General features: G+C 42.5%; 2 protein-coding genes across 5 annotated transcripts; one reads left to right on the forward strand and one right to left on the reverse strand.

Annotated features, from left to right (window-relative positions):
- The first annotated feature begins 1394 nt into the window (after positions 1-1394).
- LOC118999257 (haptoglobin) lies at positions 1395-6213 on the forward strand. 2 transcript variants are annotated; one of them, XM_037063737.1, is made up of 5 exons: positions 1395-1501; positions 3100-3182; positions 3470-3574; positions 4289-4363; positions 5292-6213. In XM_037063737.1, exons 1-5 carry the CDS (start codon positions 1497-1499, stop codon positions 6068-6070), a joined length of 1047 nt encoding a protein of 348 aa, XP_036919632.1. In that variant the 5' UTR covers positions 1395-1496; the 3' UTR covers positions 6071-6213. The 2 variants fall into 2 exon arrangements, with proteins under 2 accessions (XP_036919632.1, XP_036919631.1); XM_037063736.1 differs by lacking the exon at positions 1395-1501 and having other exon boundaries at positions 3029-3182.
- A 3497-nt stretch (positions 6214-9710) lies between these two features.
- TXNL4B (thioredoxin like 4B) lies at positions 9711-18456 on the reverse strand. Of its 3 annotated transcripts, none has more exons than XM_037063739.1 (4): positions 18242-18456; positions 15290-15459; positions 13785-13936; positions 9711-10252 (listed from the first exon to the last, which is right to left on the reverse strand). In XM_037063739.1, exons 2-4 carry the CDS (start codon positions 15419-15421, stop codon positions 10087-10089), a joined length of 450 nt encoding a protein of 149 aa, XP_036919634.1. In that variant the 5' UTR covers positions 15422-15459; positions 18242-18456; the 3' UTR covers positions 9711-10086. The 3 variants fall into 3 exon arrangements, with proteins under 3 accessions (XP_036919634.1, XP_036919633.1, XP_036919635.1); XM_037063738.1 differs by having other exon boundaries at positions 15290-15470; XM_037063740.1 differs by lacking the exon at positions 18242-18456 and adding an exon at positions 17892-17909.
- Positions 18457-18627: the final 171 nt, after the last annotated feature.

The raw sequence follows: 18627 nt of genomic DNA on the forward strand, positions 1-18627 counted from the left end.
GGAGTGTATGAGAATTTCAATTTTTCTACATTTTGGTCAACACTTTAAAAAAATTGTAGGCATGTTAGTAGGTATCAAGTGGTGTCTCACTGTGGCTTTGATTTGCATTTCCCTAGTCACATTTTCCAGTGATGTTGAGCAGCTTTTCATGTTCTTATTGGCCGTTTGTATATCTTCTTTGGAGAAATGTCTACTCAAATAATTTGCCCATGTTTTAATTGGGTTGTTTATCTTTTTGTTGTGGTAGGAATTCTTTACATTAAATCCTTGTGAGGTATATGATTTGTAAATATTTTCTCCCATTCACAGGCTGTCTTTTCACTTTCCTGATACTGTCCTTGGATGCATAAAAGTTTTTAATTTTGATGAACCAATTTGTCAATATTTTCTTTTGCTGCTTGTAATTTTGGAGTCATATCTAAGAATCCATTGCCACGTTTTGCTTGGTTCTGAGCACTAAAACAGTGGTGTCATTCTGAAAGTAATCTTCTGAAACTTGCAGTTTTCTTTCAAAATTGTGTTTATGAGATTATCCAGGTTCTTTCATAGCTCGTGCACTTTCGTGGCTGCATAACATCCTGGGACAGGACTATCCCACATAATCTCCTCATTCCCTTATTAACGGGCATTTGTGTTGTTTCTGGTCATTGTGGTATTGCTTCAGTGCCACCACGAATATCCCAAAGTGACTCTTCTGTACGCTGCACTTTTAGAACCATTTACCTATTTTTAATGAATAAAGCAATTTTTTATTGAGTTGCTATTAAGTTTCAGTTGAACAGTAATTGGGATAAAGAGGCACAGATGTTGGAATGAAGCATATACATTTTTTTCATATGCCTACTTGGATTGATACTGACTATAAAACCATTTAGAACTACTAACACTGAGTCTGGTGTGTTGGTCTACAGTCTAGCTTTAACCATTTTGTGTGATTTCTTGCCAACAGCAATCACAGAAGATATAATAAATACATGTTACTGATTTGAGGTTGGAGAGCGTTTAAGCAATAGGGAGATGTCAACACAGGACAGGGGAAATGATTGTGAAAAGGAAATGCTTTCTTTAGAGCCCCGTCTCAGCCAGGTTGCAGGAGTGTCTATAAATGGTTTGAAATAACCCAAAGAAGGGCTTTTTTTTCCAGCGCTGAATACTGTCCAAAATAAAGAGATAGAGACTGATAGTTCCTCCTCCAGCCCTGCACAGTGGCTGATTTCGGGAAGCTCTTTGGCAGGCACCTGGGGTCATGATGTGGCCAGGCTTCTTTGAGGTTTGTAAAAGAACAGGGAAAACTCAAGTGTGAAGCAAGAGCCCGACTCTTAACAGGGATGTTTGTGGTTTTGTTACTGGAAAATGCCAGTACTTTAACAAGGCCAAAGTTGTGTAGACACAGGAATTACAAAATCAAGAAGGGGTGGGGTGAGATGTTACAGGCATAAAAGCATCAGCAGGCTCACCCCACAGCGCGGCTCTTCCTGAGGCAGGACAAGCCAAAGATGCGGTGAGTCCACAGCTCTGCTCCCATTGCCTCCCTTTCTCTTGTTCCTTGTCTCATCCTTCTTTGCATAAATCTTTTATCTACATGACAGCCCAGGTATAGGAGAAGCTACAGAACAGGTGCAAAAATATAAGAAAAAAACAGGGCAAATGGGCTATGTTAAATCCCCTGCTTTTCTGCATCCATAAGAGAGAATATTTCAGATACTGCTGTCTTTGCCAGGAGATGTGACTTGCTTTAAGCAGTATCTTTTTTTCCTTGAGGTTATGAAGTTTTCATCTTTGTAGGAGATGACACCAGCTTCCATGGCAGGCTTCCTGGTATTTTAAATATATTTATTAGTTTTTCTCTTTTTAGAAGCGTATAATAAAAAAGACCAAAAGTGACATACTTGGGTGTCACAATTAAGGCACTTAGAGTTTATCAAAATAAAAAGATTTTTAAAAATGTGGAAGTAGGAAGACTAGAAACTTAACCAAGCAATCTCTGAATAGCTGACATCTGTCAGTGTGATAATTAACTGGTAAGTGTGGCCTGTGCATTGATGCCAATGTCCAGTCAGGCTTTTAGGAAGCCAGTTATCTTCCAGGTAACCTTCTGGCATTTTGGGGTTTCCTACCATTTCTTTTTAAGATTTTTTTAAAAAAAGTATTGCTTTTATAGAAAGAGAGAGGGAAGGAAGGAGGGGAGGGAAGGAAAGAAGGAGGTGGAGAGAGATTTTGTTGTTCCACTTATTTATGCATTCATTGGCTGATTCTTCTATGTGCCCTGACCAGGGATCGAACCCACAACCTTGACATATCAGGATGGCAATCTAACCAAATGAGCTGCTTGGCTAGAGCTAATATTTCATTTCTTGAAACAAATTATCATAAAATAAGAGAAACAACCACATAGGTATTTTATTTATTTATTTATTTATTTATTCTTTATTTTTTAAAATATTTTATTTATTTATCTTTAGAGGGGAAGGGAAGGAGAGAGGGAGAGAAACATCAATGTATGGTTGCCTTTCATGCGTCCCCTGCTGGGAGTTGGCCTGCAGGGAACTGGCCTGCAACCCAGGCATGTGCCCCGACTGGGAATCGAACCGTGATTGTCTGGTTCGCAGGTCCGCGCTCAATCCACTGAGCTACACCAGCCAGGCCCACATAGGTATTTTAAATGAAATATTTAAAAAACCTTTTCATATGGAAAATTTTGAAAAGTAGAGAGACTAGCACAGTGAACCTCCACATTCCACTAACTTTCATTTTATTTGCAGTGTCCTTGTAGCCCAGTACTTTAGTGTTGCCTGAGGGAAGCTTCTCTTTGCTGGAGAGCTCATATATTATTACTAGTTTAATGATTCCTTAATGCTGCCAGACATTGAGGCCCACACACCTGTGTACCTTCCTAATTTGGTGGTTCCTTCCTGAAGCTCACGTAGAATTCCCAGCAGCACAGAGCTTGCTGGGCCTGCACATACTGGGAAGCTGTGAAGTAGGTATTTGGTGGGTTGCAGCTCTTCCATGTGGCGATTTCCTCTCTGGCTGCCGATTGGGTATGTGCTGTGAAGCAGGGAGAGGAGCTTTGCATTCCTTCCTGTTTTCTCTTCGCAGCACCTTGGGAGCTGTAGTCGCCCTCTTGCTCTGGGGTCAGCTTTTCGCAGTGGACACTGGCAATGAGGGTACAGGTAATGCAGGTAGGTCTTTGGGTTTGGGCAGGAGCCGTACATCCCAGCACTATTAGATCTGCACCCTCTCTTCAGGAAGACCCAGATCCCCTCTTCTCATCCTAGTCTCTGCTCTTTCAATACGATGAAGAGCATTGGGGAGCCAGTCAGAAATAAGAGAAGACTCCCCACTTCTTGGCTTCCATTTGGGATGGAGAGGGGTTGACATGCACAGCAGCTTCCTCTTATCTGACTTTTTGTGGGTCTTTGGGAATAATTTCTGAATATTAACTTCTTCTTCCTATTTTTCTTTGCAGATGACAGCTGCCCAAAGGCCCCTGAGATTTCAAATGGCCATGTGGAGCACTTGGTTCGATACCAGTGTAACAACCCCTACTACAGACTGCGCACTGAAGGAGATGGTAAGACCTGGACAAGAGTCCTTGTGTCTTCCCCATCCTGGCATTTCCATGATGAATGGAGCCAGGGTTGACTGGCTAGGAAATTCACATGTTATCCTTGGTGCCAGGAGGTGTAGATTCTAATAAGGATTTTGTTACCAGTGCTGTGGCCTTTAGGGCAGATTAACTCTGCTCAGCCTCAAGTTTTGTCTTTTGTTAAGGGGAGGTGATGCCACATAGCCTACTCATCACAGAGTGAGAGCAATGTCTACAAAGGATGTGGCAAGAGAAAGACGGTGACCATGTTGACACTGATAGTCCTTACTTTAGTGAGTACTGTGACCTGGCATTGTTCTAAGTGGTTTACATTTATTTGGTCACTTAGTCCTCACACATTCCTCTACACAGATACTGTTATTACTATTTGCTGATGAGGAAACTGAGGCATAGAGAAGCAACTTGCTTAAGATAAGGTAGCCTGTAAGAGGTAGAGTGAGGATTTGAGCCCTGACTCCTACCCTGTACTGCCTCACCATGACCACCATAAGCACAATTCTGTCCTGCTGGGCTTCACTGGTGCCCCCAGCACTTGGCTTCTAGTACAGTGCTCCCCCCTTCCTCCTACTCCCCTGCCCCTTATCTTCCTTCGCCTTCTAGTTCTTCTCTTTAAATATCTTCTCTCCTCACACAAAGTCCAGATTCAATTTCTCTTTTGGCTCATTTCTTTTGTTTCAGGAGTGTACGCCTTAAACAGTGAGAAGAAGTGGACAAATAAGGCCATTGGAGAGAAGCTTCCTGAATGTGAAGCAGGTGAGAAGCCAAAGGGCCCTGGGGAGCAGACCAAGGACAGGTGTTGTGGGTCCAGTGCTTGGGCAGATACCTTGGATAGTGTGTCCTAGATGCACGTGCCCATCCTATGTGGCTTCTACTGAGCATACAAAAGCCAAGGCGAGGGACCAGGGAGAACCACAAATGGCCAGTGGAAAATGGAGCAGTTAGATGATTCCCCCAGAAACTTCACTAAGGATCTTGTTCATCTGGGCATGCAGGGCATTGACTGAATCTACTGTGTACACTGCCCCCGGGGATCAGAGACCTTACATGGACACACACACTGCCCAGAGAGCCTAGGGTCAAGGGTAAAGCCAGCTCCAGAAAGAACAATCCATGGGAGTATGACTGAGGGCTGGAGGTGGATTAGGACTTCTATTTCTTGCTATTAGGAAGAGCTATTGCTCTCTCCTTTTCCCTGTTGGAACAAGAAGATTTTGCCCATCCTCTTCTGCTATTGGTGTGGAACTGCTAACATGCCTAGTATTCACTGCAGTGTCAATAAAACCTGAGTTCTGGCCAATGCTGCTATAGATCCCTCTTTATTCAGACAGAATGAATTAGTATAGCTTCTTGCTGTTACAATGAATTCCAAGGACTTGTGGACATGTCCTTGTTGTGATGAACTGCTTAAATATACATACAGCTCATCAGTCAGGATTTCAAAATCTGTTTCTTTTGTGAGTTTGGAAAGCAGGAAATAGAACTCTTAGTGATGTAAACAATTTACTGACTGTAAACATTGGAGAGGAGAGGTCAGATGGTAAGAGCAAAGTGTGTAAATATTCCTGGCTCTGAAGAAATGAACAATAATTTAGACAGCAATCATAGTCAGAGCTTTTACCCATGCCCCCAAACTGGGAGATTCTCACGCTTCTGTTCACAATTTCCTTGCTCTCCTTGACAGTGTGCGGAAAGCCCAAGAACCCAGTGGATCAGGCCCAACGGATCCTGGGTGGATCGGTGGATGCCAAAGGCAGCTTTCCCTGGCAGGCTAAGATGATTTCTCACCATAATCTCACTTCGGGGGCCACACTGATCAATGAACAATGGCTGATGACCACGGCTAAAAATCTCTTCCTGGGTCATTCGGATGATGCAAAAGCAAAAGACATTGCCCCTACTTTAAGACTCTATGTGGGGAAAACTCAGCTTGTGGAGGTTGAGAAGGTGATTCTCCACCCTAACTACCTCCAGGTTGACATTGGGCTCATCAAACTCAAACAGAAGGTGCCCGTTAATGAGAGAGTAATGCCCATTTGCCTGCCTTCAAAAGATTATGCACAAGTAGGACGTATAGGTTATGTGTCTGGCTGGGGGCGAAATTCCAACTTTAACTTCACTGAGCTACTGAAGTATGTTATGTTGCCTGTGGCTGAGCAGGATAGCTGTGTAAAGCACTATGAAGGTAGCACAGTGCCTGAAAAGAAGGAAGCAAAGAGCCCTGTAGGAGTGCAGCCCATACTGAATGAGCACACCTTCTGTGCTGGCTTGTCCAAGTACCAGGAAGACACCTGCTATGGTGATGCTGGCAGCGCCTTTGCCGTCCACGACGAGAATGACGACACCTGGTATGCGGCCGGGATCCTGAGCTTTGATAAGAGCTGTAGAGTGGCTGAGTACGGTGTGTACGTGAAGGTGCCATCCATCCTGGACTGGGTTCAGAAAACCATAGCTGACAACTAATGCAGGGCTGGGTGGAAGCCCTTGCCTGAAAGCACGATTTCACTCTGGAAGGGGGAAAACTGGATGGGAGTGGACGGGGTAAAACCTGGTGTGAAAATGATGGGTTCCAGCCCTGCATGGCTGAAATAAAGAGCTTTCTTCTGGCTCCTTTCTGCGTCTTTTTAAAAAAGCCTTGGACCTTTAAACAATTTTTATTTATTTTTTCCCATCACCACTTATACCTCCTAATACCCTCTTCCACCTCCACCCACCCCCTGCCTCCCCAGCCTTGGGCCCTTTTTATCTTCTCATTTACGGTACAGCAGCAGCCGAGCAGCACAGAGTCAGTTGGGAGTGTGGCAGAAAACACCCACAGGCAACTGTAATCCCTAAGGATACAAACTGTTTCACTGCAGGGGCCACTCACTGACTGTGTGCCTACTGAGGTGCTTTCTGAGGAAATGTCATCATTATCCTTGTTTTACAGACAAGGGAACAGAGACTTAGGGTTTAAGTGCTTTGCTTAAGGCTGCACAGCTACTAAGCAGTGAAGCTGAACCTTGAAGCTGGGTTTGTCTGAATACAAACCCTGAGCTTTTCACTGCATCCTTTAGCTTCTTCCAAGTGAATTAGCAGAAGAGGAAGATGCTAGATCAGAGTGGGATGAAAACAAATGTTTTGACACAGACATTTGTGGTCCAACACATCAGCACCTCAGAAAACAAAGTAAGATGGTATAAAGGCTCTCTGGGTTTGCTGGGTCCAAATCATAGCTTGGGCATAAATCTGCCAAGTGCTTTAAGTTCCCTGCCCATCAGTTTCCTGGTCTTTTCCACGAAGGGCTTAAGCCAGATGATCTTATTTATTTTTAAAATTCTTACTTGAGGACTTTTTTTTTTCATTGCTTTTAGAGACAGAGGAAGAGGGAGAGAGGGGGAGAGACAGAGAGAACATTGATATGAAAGAGAAACATCAACTGGTTGTCTCTTGTAGGTTCCCTGACAGGGGATCGAACCCACAACCTTTTGGTGTAAGGGATGATGCTCCAACCGAGCCACACCACACCGACCAGATGATCTTTAAAGCCTCTGCCAAAAATAACATTCTGGGACTCAGTAAAGGGTTATGAAGAATTTGCTTGTTTTAATACCTTTGAAGAATTCTTGTCCTTCCAGGGTGCCCTGGCACAACCTGCCATCACTTTTGGCAAGTTACTGCTCCTCCCAAAACCTCATGGGACTATTGGTACTGACTTCCTAGAATGAGATAGATACACAGCAGGAGGGCCATGGATCAGGTAGCATGTCGCTTATTTAGCAGCCACTGACCTTGTTGCCATCAGAAGCTCAGTTCCATGCAGGGCAGCACGGTCACTGCAGCCCAGTCCCCTTGCCAGGTGCTTCCTTTCCCAGCCTTTTCTTCAGGGAGAGGAAGCATGCAACCTGGTTCTGACTGATGTGACATACAAGGAAGGCTGCGGGGTGCTTGTGTGTCCTTTACTGATGAAAGGAGAGGGCCACTCCAGGAATAAGACAAAACCCTTTCCTCACCACCTCCATTTTCTCCTCTCCCTCTGCTTTCATGGTACTCGTGATGCATGGAACTGTAGCAGCCATCCTAGGACCCTGAGGCCACCAGCACTGGCATGAAGAATGAATGTGCTGAGAAGGATAAAAAGAACCTGGGTTTCTGATGATGCTATTGAACTACTGAGTTAACCAGATTTGCCTCCCTCCAGACTTCTATGAAAGAATAAAACATCTTCATTACTGTTAGTTGGAAATTTTGGTCACTCACAGCCTGAATCACACAGTTCTTGATGTGTCGTAAGTGCTCAGATACCAGCAAAATCTCAGAACTTGCATGCGTAAACTCTTGTAATTTATTTCCTCCCAAAGACTTAAGGGAATGTTTCTCCAAAGTCCTGATTTATGTTTTGTTCCTATCCTACTTTCCATTCCACATTTGAGTGTGTATTTTATGCCCTGCCCCATTTTAGAGTTTACGTAAATACAAATGACTCCTGGATGGGAACAGAGGCTACTTAGGAGAGGCAATGCAAGAGCCTTAAGGAAAATAGGAGGTGCTCCTCTGGAAAATGGAAGGGGAAGTGCATTTCAGGAGAGAGTCCCAGGAAGTGGGAGGCCCCAGGATTTGGAGATGGCAGGGAGGGTTCAGAGAACCACAGAGTGCAGCGTCCCCAGGGGGTGGGCTGGAGGTGCTGCTGAGGAGGAAAGCAGAGAGGATAGGTGAACTGAGAAAATGCCTAAGGTTTTCACATTATTTTTGTCCTGAGTGGTGACCAGAAGCAACTTAATACAATCAGATAATTCAAGAAAACTTAGGGCTTAGGGTACTGCCAGAAGAAAAAGGTATAAATGTATTGTAAGATGCTTTTAAAAATGTGTTTGCATGAGCCATGATCAGTGTGGCTCCGTTGGCTGGGCACTGTCATGAAAAGCGAAAGTCCTGGGTGGGGGCCTGTACAAGATGCAATCCACTGACGTTTCTCTTGCATTGATGCTTCTCTCCATCTTTCTCTCTCCCTTCCCCTCTCGCAAATAAATAAGTAAATAAATAAAATGTTTGTATGATTTTTCAGTTTCTGACTATTATCTCTTTCACAGATTCTAGAATATAGGACTAAGTGCCCACTAGCTCTGACCTGTTGAACACTGTCAATGGATCTGGAGCATACAAGTGAGGAAAACTTCACAGTGAAAGCCAGAATCTGGTAAGATGTTGATGGCATCAGGAGGCATTTTGCACCATGAGAAAGAGAGGCCATATTTTGGTATGACAAGAAGGTATATTGGTGATGGGTCAGTGTACTGAGAGCAGAAGATAGCAGAAGAGAGTTCAGCTAGCAAAAGAGCTTGCTGTCTGCCAAGGGTTCTTGAACCTTTCCTCTGGGAGACCTTTAAGAGCAAGACCTTATCTTTGTGAAATGGAAACTCAGACGGCTTGCTTGCACTGGCCCCTGTAAAGGGTAGGCCACTTCCAAGTGGGAAAAGCAGCCCCTATTCTTTCTAACAATTCTCCTATCTCTTTCTAGTCATGAGCTTTTGAAGTTGTTTTCTGTCACAGGAAGAGGTGGAACTCTGTTCCTATTTACTAAGGGTAGTGAATTCTTTTTTTAGCTCAAATTGGATGCTGGATGGTAAAGGTTCAAGTCTCGCTTCCTGGGCAGTTTAATAGCACAAAAGCTAGTAATTTTACAAACCAGGACACTGTTTTCAAAGTCTGAGCCAGAAGGCGTGAAAATAAAGCAAACTTGCCTACTTTCAGTAGAGAGTTATTCATTCTAAGAGAAACTGGGATAATTAGGACTGCAATAAGAGAACATGAGGGACAAGCCCTGGCTGGTGTAGCTCAGTGGATTGAGCACAGGCCTGCGAACCACACGATCGCGGTTCGATTCCCAGTCAGGGCACATGCCTGGGTTGCAGGCTGGTTCCCTGCAGGCCAACTCCCAGCAGGAGACGGAGGAAAGGCAACCATACATTGATGTTTCTCTTCCTCTCTCCTTCCCCTCTAAAGATAAATAAATAACATTAAAAAAAAAGAGAGAACATGAGGGACATAACTATGAGTGGAGGGATGGGCAAGGGTGAGGTGAGGAAGAGGGGTGTGTGTGTACATATAGGGTAGGAAGTATGTATTTTTGCTCTTTACATTTTACTTGTGTATCAAATAAGCATAGTTAAATTGTACTAGCCAGTGTTTAGGAGAATTCTGTATTACGTTAAGGAACAAACAAAGTACAATGTAGAGAAAAGTCAAACAAATCACGTGGGGAAGTCCATCACGGCTGACCCGAGTGCTCTGAGGTTTGTGGGGAGAAAACACAGGCTTCCCGATCGACCCAGTCCCGGCAGGGTCTTCTACTGGGAGCCAGCATTTTCTATACAAGTCACACCTCTCCTCCACTGGGACACTGAACTTGTTTCCCAAGGACTCCAGAAAACCAGCACAGCTGCATTCAAATACTGTCTCGAGATGTGCTTCTTTCTTCAACTTTGACAGTAGTTAATGTGCTAAATGTCTTGATAGAGGAGGTCATATTTGGGAATATTCTTGGGATCGATAGGACTTTGGACAATAAGTTTTCCCCTCATTGCTCCTCGATAAATTACTTCAATCAAATCTATGAAGTCTTGTTTGGTTTTGAAACTTCCCACAAACTTAGTGTGATCTGGAGACCTAGATAGCATAGAAGAGAAACAACCTTGCTCAGAACTTTTCGTAATTACTTGCTGAAGACCTTCAGGTTAAAAACACGAACAGTAGCTCTTTTACTTTCTTTTTGTCAGGGAGACATCAGACATAAGGCCCAACATTGATTTTTCCATTGTGATTACAGGGTGCATTTGATATATGACTAAAACCAGTGCTGTGGGCCGCTGGGACGGCATGTAAGCCCTATCACAGATACAAAAAGCTTCTGCTCAAAATGTATTTTAATCACTTCTTAACTTATTATCAAGTAGAATTCCCTGAGTACTTGTATGGGTGTAGTTTGTTTTGCTGCTATTGTGTTTGACTAGGCAAAGCCCTAGACATGGTCTGCATGTTCCAGTCACTTCCATTTTGAGTAGTGGGTGTCAAATTTTTTTTCTTTTGTTCTTTCTTATTATTTTGAACATCAAGTATGCTCAATGCAAAAGACACCCCCCTCCCCCCAAATCACCACATTTTGGTGTGTATATCCCTCCAATCATATGTATACATGTATATATGTGTGTTTTTTCACAATAATTGGAATTATACATATTATTTTGCAGTATGCTTTTTGTCAACTAACATATATTTATTTCAAGTTGTTAATCATGCATCTACAACATCAGAGTAAATTGGTCCTTAGTATCCCTTTGTGGTCATCTAAGTTCTAAGTATTTTGCTTCCTAAACAACGATGAGATAAGTATCCATGGAGCCAATTTTGTCCACTTTCAGGATTATTTTCCTTCAGATAAATTCCTGAAAATGCAACTGCTGTGTTAAAAATTTTACACACTTTTAAGGTACAAAATTTTGGTATGTTATGTCATAAATCGGCCTCTGAAATGATTGCACAAAATACTTACATCAACCATATTATAGGAGAATAAATACTTTTAGAACATTTAAAACACATAATATTTTAGGCACTTTTGAGCTGATAATGACAAAGCATGTATACAGATCTAGACAAGAGGATATCTCAACTACATAAGAGATAATAAAGAATTATGGATTTATTCAAAATAAATATTAAATACTGAGATGCTGACCGGATACAGTGGAGGGCATTAAAGTAGATTTGATGTTATGTATTCTTGACAGGCTTTGTTGAAGAATAAGTTCAACAAAAGAGTAACTTCTTTCCTAGTAGAAGGCAGGAAACTTGGCAAGAGAGAAGCACGTCTTACTTTGCTGAAAGGAGCCCTTCTTTTATAAATGAGATCCACTAGTCTCAAAATTTAGAACAATGACATGTTTTGTTTCAAATGAAATTCCCCGGAAACTTTTAAGAAAATGGGCTGGCCAAGATGGAAGCGTGGGTGGAAACACTGTGCCCCCTCCCACAACTAAATTTAAAGACAGCAAAATTTTAGTAACAAAAATGCAGCCAAAACAGTGAAAATTGAACTGTACAGAAGTCCAACAACAATGAACCACTCAGCCAGACTGGTAAGAGGGGCACAATCAGCAACGGAGTGGGGTCGGGCAGGAAAGATCGTTCGGTCCAACTGACCCAGGAGCAGAGGCAGAGGCAGTTGATGGATCCCAGGCGTTGGGTGGCGACGGGTGGACCCAGTGAGGGCGTAGGGCGGCTGACTAACTGCGGTCACACATTTGTGCGCAGATAAACCAAGCAAAGGAGCGAACAGTGAGACTGACAGCTCAGGCTAGGGCCCCAGCGATGGGAATTAGAGCCTGAAAGCACCAACTGGAAAGATTTTCTCAGGGTCGAGGGGCCAAGAGAGACTCCCAGGAGAGAGTTCACTGGAGAGACCCACAGGGTCTTGGAGAGTACATAGGCCAACACACCCGGGAACCAGCATCAGAGGGGCCTAATTTGCTTGTGGGAAGCCGCAGAGAGGACAGAAATCAGAGAGAGCGGAGCAGAGCAAAGTACCATTTTTTCCCCCTCTCTGACCCCGCCCCCCATACAGTGTCACAACCCAGCAACTGGATCGCCCCGCTCTGGTGAACACCTAAGGCTCTGCCCCTCAAACATAACAGGTGCGAACAAACATTATGACTCAAGAACAGCTCAAAGCCCCAGAGCCTATCATTCTAAGTGACCAAGAAATAGCCAACCTTTCAGATGCACAGTTCAAAACACTGGTGATCAGGATGCTCACAGAATTGGTTGATTTTAGTCACAAATTAGAGGAACATATGGAGGCTAAACTGAGTGAAATGAAGGGAAATGCACAGGAAACCAATAGTGATGGAAAGGGGAATGGGACTCAAATCAAGGGAATGGACCAGAAGGAACAAAGAAACAACCAAATAGAAAAGAAGGAAGAAATAAGAATTCAAAAAAATGAGAGGATTAGGAACCTCCAGGACATCTTTAAATGTTCCAACATCCGAATTATAGGGGTACCAGAAGGGGAAAAGAAACAGCCACGAGTGGAAAACTTATTTGAACAAATAATGAAGGAGAACTTCCCAATCTGGCAAAGGCAATAAACTTCCAGGAAATCCAGGAAGCTCAGAGAGTCCCAAAGAAGGTGGACCCAAGAAGGAACACACCAAGGCACATCTTAATTACATTAGCCAAGATTAAAATGAAGGAGAGAATCCTAGAAGCAGCAAGAGATAAGGGGACAGTCACCTACAAAGGAGTGCCCATCAGACTGTCAGCTGATTTCTCAAAAGAGACCTTCCAGGCAAGAAGGGGCTGGAAACAAGTATTCCAAGTCATGAAATCCAAAGACCTACAGCCAAGATTGCTTTATCCAGCCAAGCTTTCATTTAGAATGGAAGGACAGATAAAATGCTTCTCAGATAAGGGCAAATTCAAGGAGTTTATCATCACCAAGCCCTTATTATATGAAATGTTAAAGAGACTTATCTAAGAAAAAGAAGATAAAAAATATGAACAGTGAAAGGACAGCAAACTCACAGTTACTAACAACCACACCTAAAACAAAAGCAAACCAAGAGGACAGCTAGATCGGGAGCGGAAACATAGAAATGGAGATCACATGGAGGATTAGCAACAGGGGAGTGGAAAATAAATAGCATAGATAGTAGGTAGAAAATAGACAGGGGGGAGGGCAGAAATACTACGGGAAATATGGAATCTAAAGTACTCGTGACACATGGACATGAACAAAAGAGGGGAAATGGTGGGGGAGGGGTATGCAGGGTGGAGGGGAGTGAAGGGGGGGAATGGGACAACTGTAATGGCATAATCAATAAAATATATTTTAAAAAGACACAGAAAAATAGTAAAGAAAAAAAAAAAGAAAATGGTTCTATATATCTAGCCTGAAGGATGGTTAGTGCTTCAGAGCCTGTACCATTCTTTCATACTTAAGCAGGAAATTAAAATTTGCCAGTCATACCAGAACACTCCTTTTGCACGAAGTTTCACATAAAAAAATTAGAGTGTACAGTTGAGGAAATGGTAACCATAAAAGACTCACTGAGCAACCACCACATGCAAACTGGTAAGTTAACAAAGCTGCTAAAAAGGAAACCTCCAGACTGTGATAGCTCATGTCAATCTAACTTACCCATAATCCACTTTCATATGTTGCCCATTGAAGAAAAACACAGTAGATGGAATATAACTGATGTCAAAATAGTGTGTATAAACTGGAGTTTGGTCCACATCCACTAGATAAATGGCAGCCATTTTACTCAAGCCAGGAGAGGTCTTAGAAAGCTGCAAACAAGGACAGGACGGAGATGTAGGTTACAATACGGAAGGTAGCTAGTGTTTCCTCTGTGAAATGTTTTAATGTTCTGTTTGAAAAAAACTCCTAGGCCAAGTATCTGGTCTATTTTAGTTCCACATTAGAGATAGAGTGTAACTTTATCATTCAGTCTGCATCACTGTTGGGAGGGTTATGAGAGGGCCCTGGATAAGTTGTGTGAATATATTCCTTCACTTTTTGCTCTATTTTTGATTGTAAAGTTATTTTTATAAACTTTTTATGGATTTATAAAATCCATGCTCATGTAAAGCAAAAACAAAACAAATTATCAATATGTACTACAGGTATCAATACTCCCCCAAACTTCTTTCCTTCCAATCGCCACATAAATGACAGTTACACAAAAAACAGCAAATAGTTACATGGCACTTAGTATGTGCTAACTGTCCTCAGTACTTTCCACTTTTAACTCGCTTAGTCATTACAACATTCCTATGGGGTATGCACTATCGCAGCCTGCATTTGACAGATGAGGAAGCCAAGACATGAGGTAATTTGCCCCTGGTCACACAGCTCGTAGGCAGTCCCATTTGGATTGGAACTCAGGCAGCTTGGCTTCAGAGTCTGTACTTGACCTGAGTGGCAGTCCTTTCTCCCTACAGCTGAAGGTATAATCCTCTGGATCTTTTCTCCACAGGGTTACACATCACAACTCATATTTAAGCACAGCAAAGAGGATTCTTACACTCCATCCTCCTAGTGATGTCAGCAATAGAAATAGTAGAACAGATCTTAGTCTTGGGGTAAGTCTCTTTCCCTAATAAACAGATAAGAATAAACCTACTCTGACTCAAGTTGCCCTCCTTTTTTATCAGTGTGAAGATGGGTAATAAAGTCAGAAATTATCATCAGGCACACACTGGAGCAGCATAGTAGTAAAGCATATTTGCAGCCAGAGAAAACAAAGTTCAAATCCCAGCTCTGCAATTCAATGGTCTGTGCCTATGGGAAGCCATCTGACCTCTCTGGCATTCATTTCTCTCCTTGGGCACAATAATAGTAATGAACTCAGTGCTGTGAGCACTAAGTAAGATAATGTTCATAGACAATCGTTCATAATGTTTCTGGTCTTTCATTACCTTGTTGGCAATGTGGAGCTTTGGCAGTGGCTAGCGGGAAGTACACTCAGGACAGATTCAGCACAATCACAGATTTACGGGTTCATCTCTTAGTGAAAGTGAACTAACAACTGAACAGCTATACCCTAGACTGTGCCCATGCCCCTGCATGTACCTTGCAGATAGTGGAGTGAGAATGTATAGATTTTTAATAAAAACCATTTATTTAAAAAATTCACTTACAATATCATCTAGTTGCAGACAGACAGGATCCTCATCTCTCCCAAACCTGAGAACCAACACCTTCTCTGCAGTGCTCTTTATCACCTGGTCGACTTCTTTTTTGCTGGTCAGTTTGGGCAACAGGAAGCTCATCTTGAAATAATCCAAATACTAATCTCCCACTGTCAGTCCTGAAATAAAGTTGCAATGTTTAAAGGCAGATTAGGGGCATGAGTCTTCAATTAAAAATGAATTTAATTTTTTGAGTAGGTAACATACATATTTTTCCCCAGAGAGAAAAAGGGTGTCATACAACACTATCAAAAGAGTAAAAGGAACACACTCAATGCACAATCTTGTGGCAAGTTAAATCCACCAGTTTAAAAAGGAATGATATAGAAAGGTTTACTGTGAAAAATCTCCCTGTGGCTTAGTTGGCTTAGTCCCTATTATCCCATTTCTCCCTACACACCAGGTAACCTTCTTTAGTTTCTCATGTATCTTCCAGAATTTTATTATGTATTCAGTAGAAAATACAAATATACATTCCTGTTTTCTCCCTCTTTTACTCCCAAAATGTCTTTTATTATCAGTCAGTGTTGTGGCTAAAAAAAAGACATCCTCAAATTTGGTAATTGGGCGACCACCATTAAGGCAGGTTACAGGAAAAGAGTAGGTACAGTGCTATACTCTGGGGTGACAGGCAGCAGGGCGCTGTTCCCACCTCTACACCTGAGAAGCCACGGGAGGGAGCAGCAATCAGAATTGTGTGGGAGAAATGGCTGGGTGGAGAAGGCTGCTGTATAGGGTATCAGACTAGTTAGGGGATTCAGCTACTCCTCTCCCTCCCTCTGACCTCCTGCTAATGCTCCCAATGGTTGACTCCAGCTGGAATCAGAGCGTTAGGGAGCTGCGGAGGTTGGAAAGCCTCCTGGTCCTAGAGCAGGCTAGAGAAGGAAGAATGGATCTAGAAGAGCAAATGGCAGATGTCCAGAACATGTACAATGTCTTTACCCACTCTTGTGCATTTTACACTTTTTTAACCTAACATATGAAGAAGATCTTCCCATATCTCTATATAGAAAATTTACATATTCTTCGTCATGGCAGCATACTGTCTCATACACGTACCATACTTTTTAAACAGTCCTTTATTGATGGACATTTGTATTATCATGATTTCTGTCTTAAAAATTCTTGGTGCATATCTTACATATGAGGTGTACCTCATCACATGACAAACAAAACCATTGAGTATGTAAAAGCCACAGACAAAAAAAAAAGATAAAATACTGATAGAAAGGGCCTAATCCAACCTCATTTTATGTATTAGTTTGCTTTTAGTTACACTTCTGGCTACAACAACAGTGACTAGAATCCAGGCCACTAACTTTCTAGTCTAGTGTTCCTTCTACTACATACAGTAAGTTCCTCTTTATGTGATGTAGGAACTCTTTGATCAGCCCTGGCTGGTGTGGCTCAGTTGGTTGGAGCATCACTGCGTAACTAAAAGGTTGTGGGTTTGATCACTGGTCTGGGCGTGTGCAATTCCTGGCACAGGTATGTACAGGAGGCGGCCAATCAATACTTCTCTCTCACAACCAACTGATGTTTTCTCTCTCTAAAAAGCACTGAAAAAATGTCCTTGGGTGAGGAAATAGAAAGAAAAAGAAAGCCTTTGATCAAGGAGCTTTATTTTTGCATCCATCCATGAAAGACTCACTGAGATCCTTGATTTTTTTACTTTAGTTCCAGAGTTGGCTAATGCTATGAAAAAGAAGGATTTCTTTCTGTGCTTTTTTGGTGATAGTCAAATCTAAAGATATAAATTAATATAAATTCATACAGGAAATGAAATTGTTCCAGTAATAGGGCGTACTTTAAATAGGGAAGCTGATGGCCAGAAGGGGCTTCATCAAATGTGCGTGGCAGGACAAATTACTGATGAAAGGGAAAGTCAAGGAGAAGATGGATCTGTCCCAGCACTAGAATTCAAACAGTAACTCCTGTACTTTACTGATACAGAGGAAAAAGTGAGAGGAGGGCAAAGCTGTCAAAAGGAGTGGGGGGGGGGGGAGGGACACTGCGACCATACCTAAGAAAATGTCCACAGCAAAGGAAAAAAGATAAGTACAAATGGACAATAGTAAGCAAAGAAAAGCAAATTAAAAATACGTTTAAATAAACCATTAAATTGGTAAAGATTAAACAATAACGTAAAGTGTGAATGAAAGACAGACATTCATAGTCCCTGCTGGAATTTAGAGGGAAAACTTCTTTTGAAATTCGCTGAAATACTCTGACCAACAATTTCAGTTCTGAGAATTACTTCTTAGGAAATAATTAGACACGTGCACAGAAAGTTACATACAAAGGATATTCATCCCATTTATAGTGGTAAAAAAACTGGAAATAACTTAAACGGCAATTTAATAGGGGATTGGTGAAATAAAAGATAGTACAGCCCTGCGATGTAGTCACTAAATGCTGCGTTACAGATGAACATTTATCAGAACTTTTCAGACACCAAAAAGTTCTCACGATAAAGAAAAATTTATAAAGCTGCGTGATACATTATCGCCTAGGTACAAAACCTAACTGTAATACAAATGTACATACTTACAGAGAAAAATAACTGGGAAGGAGTATCCCCAAACACCATCAATGGCTAACCCTGCGTGTGAACAGACAGGTGAGTTTTATTTGCATTGGAGTGCGGATCTCTATCTTTCCAAAATACTCGATACAGTTGAACCATGAACAACGCCGGAGTGAGGGCGCCTAAGGCTCTTGCAGTTCAAAATTCACTCAGAACTTAAGTGGCCGCGGCATACCCGGATTCCCAAACCGTGGATGGAAAATACAGTTCACGCTTGAAAAACACGGGTTCAAATGGCACGATTCGAAACCTCCTTGTTCAAGGGTCACTGATACATTTTTAATAATGTCTGTGTCAGGGAAGGCCATACTTACTTTATCCGTACAAATCGCCTCCCTCTTCCTCTTCAATTTAAGACCGTCGACAACCGCGGTCCCTTTTCTAGTGAGAACACTGGAAGCTATTTTCTTCCGCCGGAAACACCACAGGGACTCTAATCCAAAGCAACCCAGGGGCTGTTGCCTAGCAACTCCCGGAGGCACGCTTAAAGAGACGGAAAAGGAAAAGGAAAACGTACAAGCGTAGCAGCAGTACAGCCCAATTGGCTGGTTATTCCAATCACGGTCTACTTCCCCTGGCTCCGACCGGAAGCCTTAAAGTCACTTCCGCCCTTAGTAAACGTGACCGATCTCTTTCCCTTTCCCTCCCGCCCCGTCAAACTAGAGGCGGGGCCTCGCCTCTTAGGCTGTGATTGGTCGCA

This window comes from Sturnira hondurensis, unplaced genomic scaffold (genome assembly GCF_014824575.4).
Source record: "Sturnira hondurensis isolate 20B ecotype Veracruz unplaced genomic scaffold, ASM1482457v3 Scaffold0014745, whole genome shotgun sequence".
NCBI classification, from domain to species: Eukaryota; Metazoa; Chordata; class Mammalia; order Chiroptera; family Phyllostomidae; genus Sturnira; species Sturnira hondurensis.

What these genes read in the sequence shown, in the direction of transcription:
- LOC118999257 (XM_037063736.1), top strand. Translation starts at nt 3,044, where the DNA reads ATGTGCTGTGAAGCAGGGAGAGGAGCTTTGCATTCCTTCCTGTTTTCT. An exon ending in ACTGCGCACTGAAGGAGATG is followed by an intron (nt 3,575 to 4,288) that starts GTAAGACCTGGA and finishes CTTTTGTTTCAG; the next exon opens with GAGTGTACGCCTTAAACAGT. An exon ending in GCTTCCTGAATGTGAAGCAG is followed by an intron (nt 4,364 to 5,291) that starts GTGAGAAGCCAA and finishes TCTCCTTGACAG; the next exon opens with TGTGCGGAAAGCCCAAGAAC.
- TXNL4B (XM_037063739.1), bottom strand. Translation starts at nt 15,421, where the DNA reads ATGAGCTTCCTGTTGCCCAAACTGACCAGCAAAAAAGAAGTCGACCAG. An exon ending in GTCTGCAACTAGATGATATT is followed by an intron (nt 13,937 to 15,289) that starts GTAAGTGAATTT and finishes CCTTGTTTGCAG; the next exon opens with CTTTCTAAGACCTCTCCTGG. An exon ending in CATATGAAAGTGGATTATGG is followed by an intron (nt 10,253 to 13,784) that starts GTAAGTTAGATT and finishes TATGCTATCTAG; the next exon opens with GTCTCCAGATCACACTAAGT.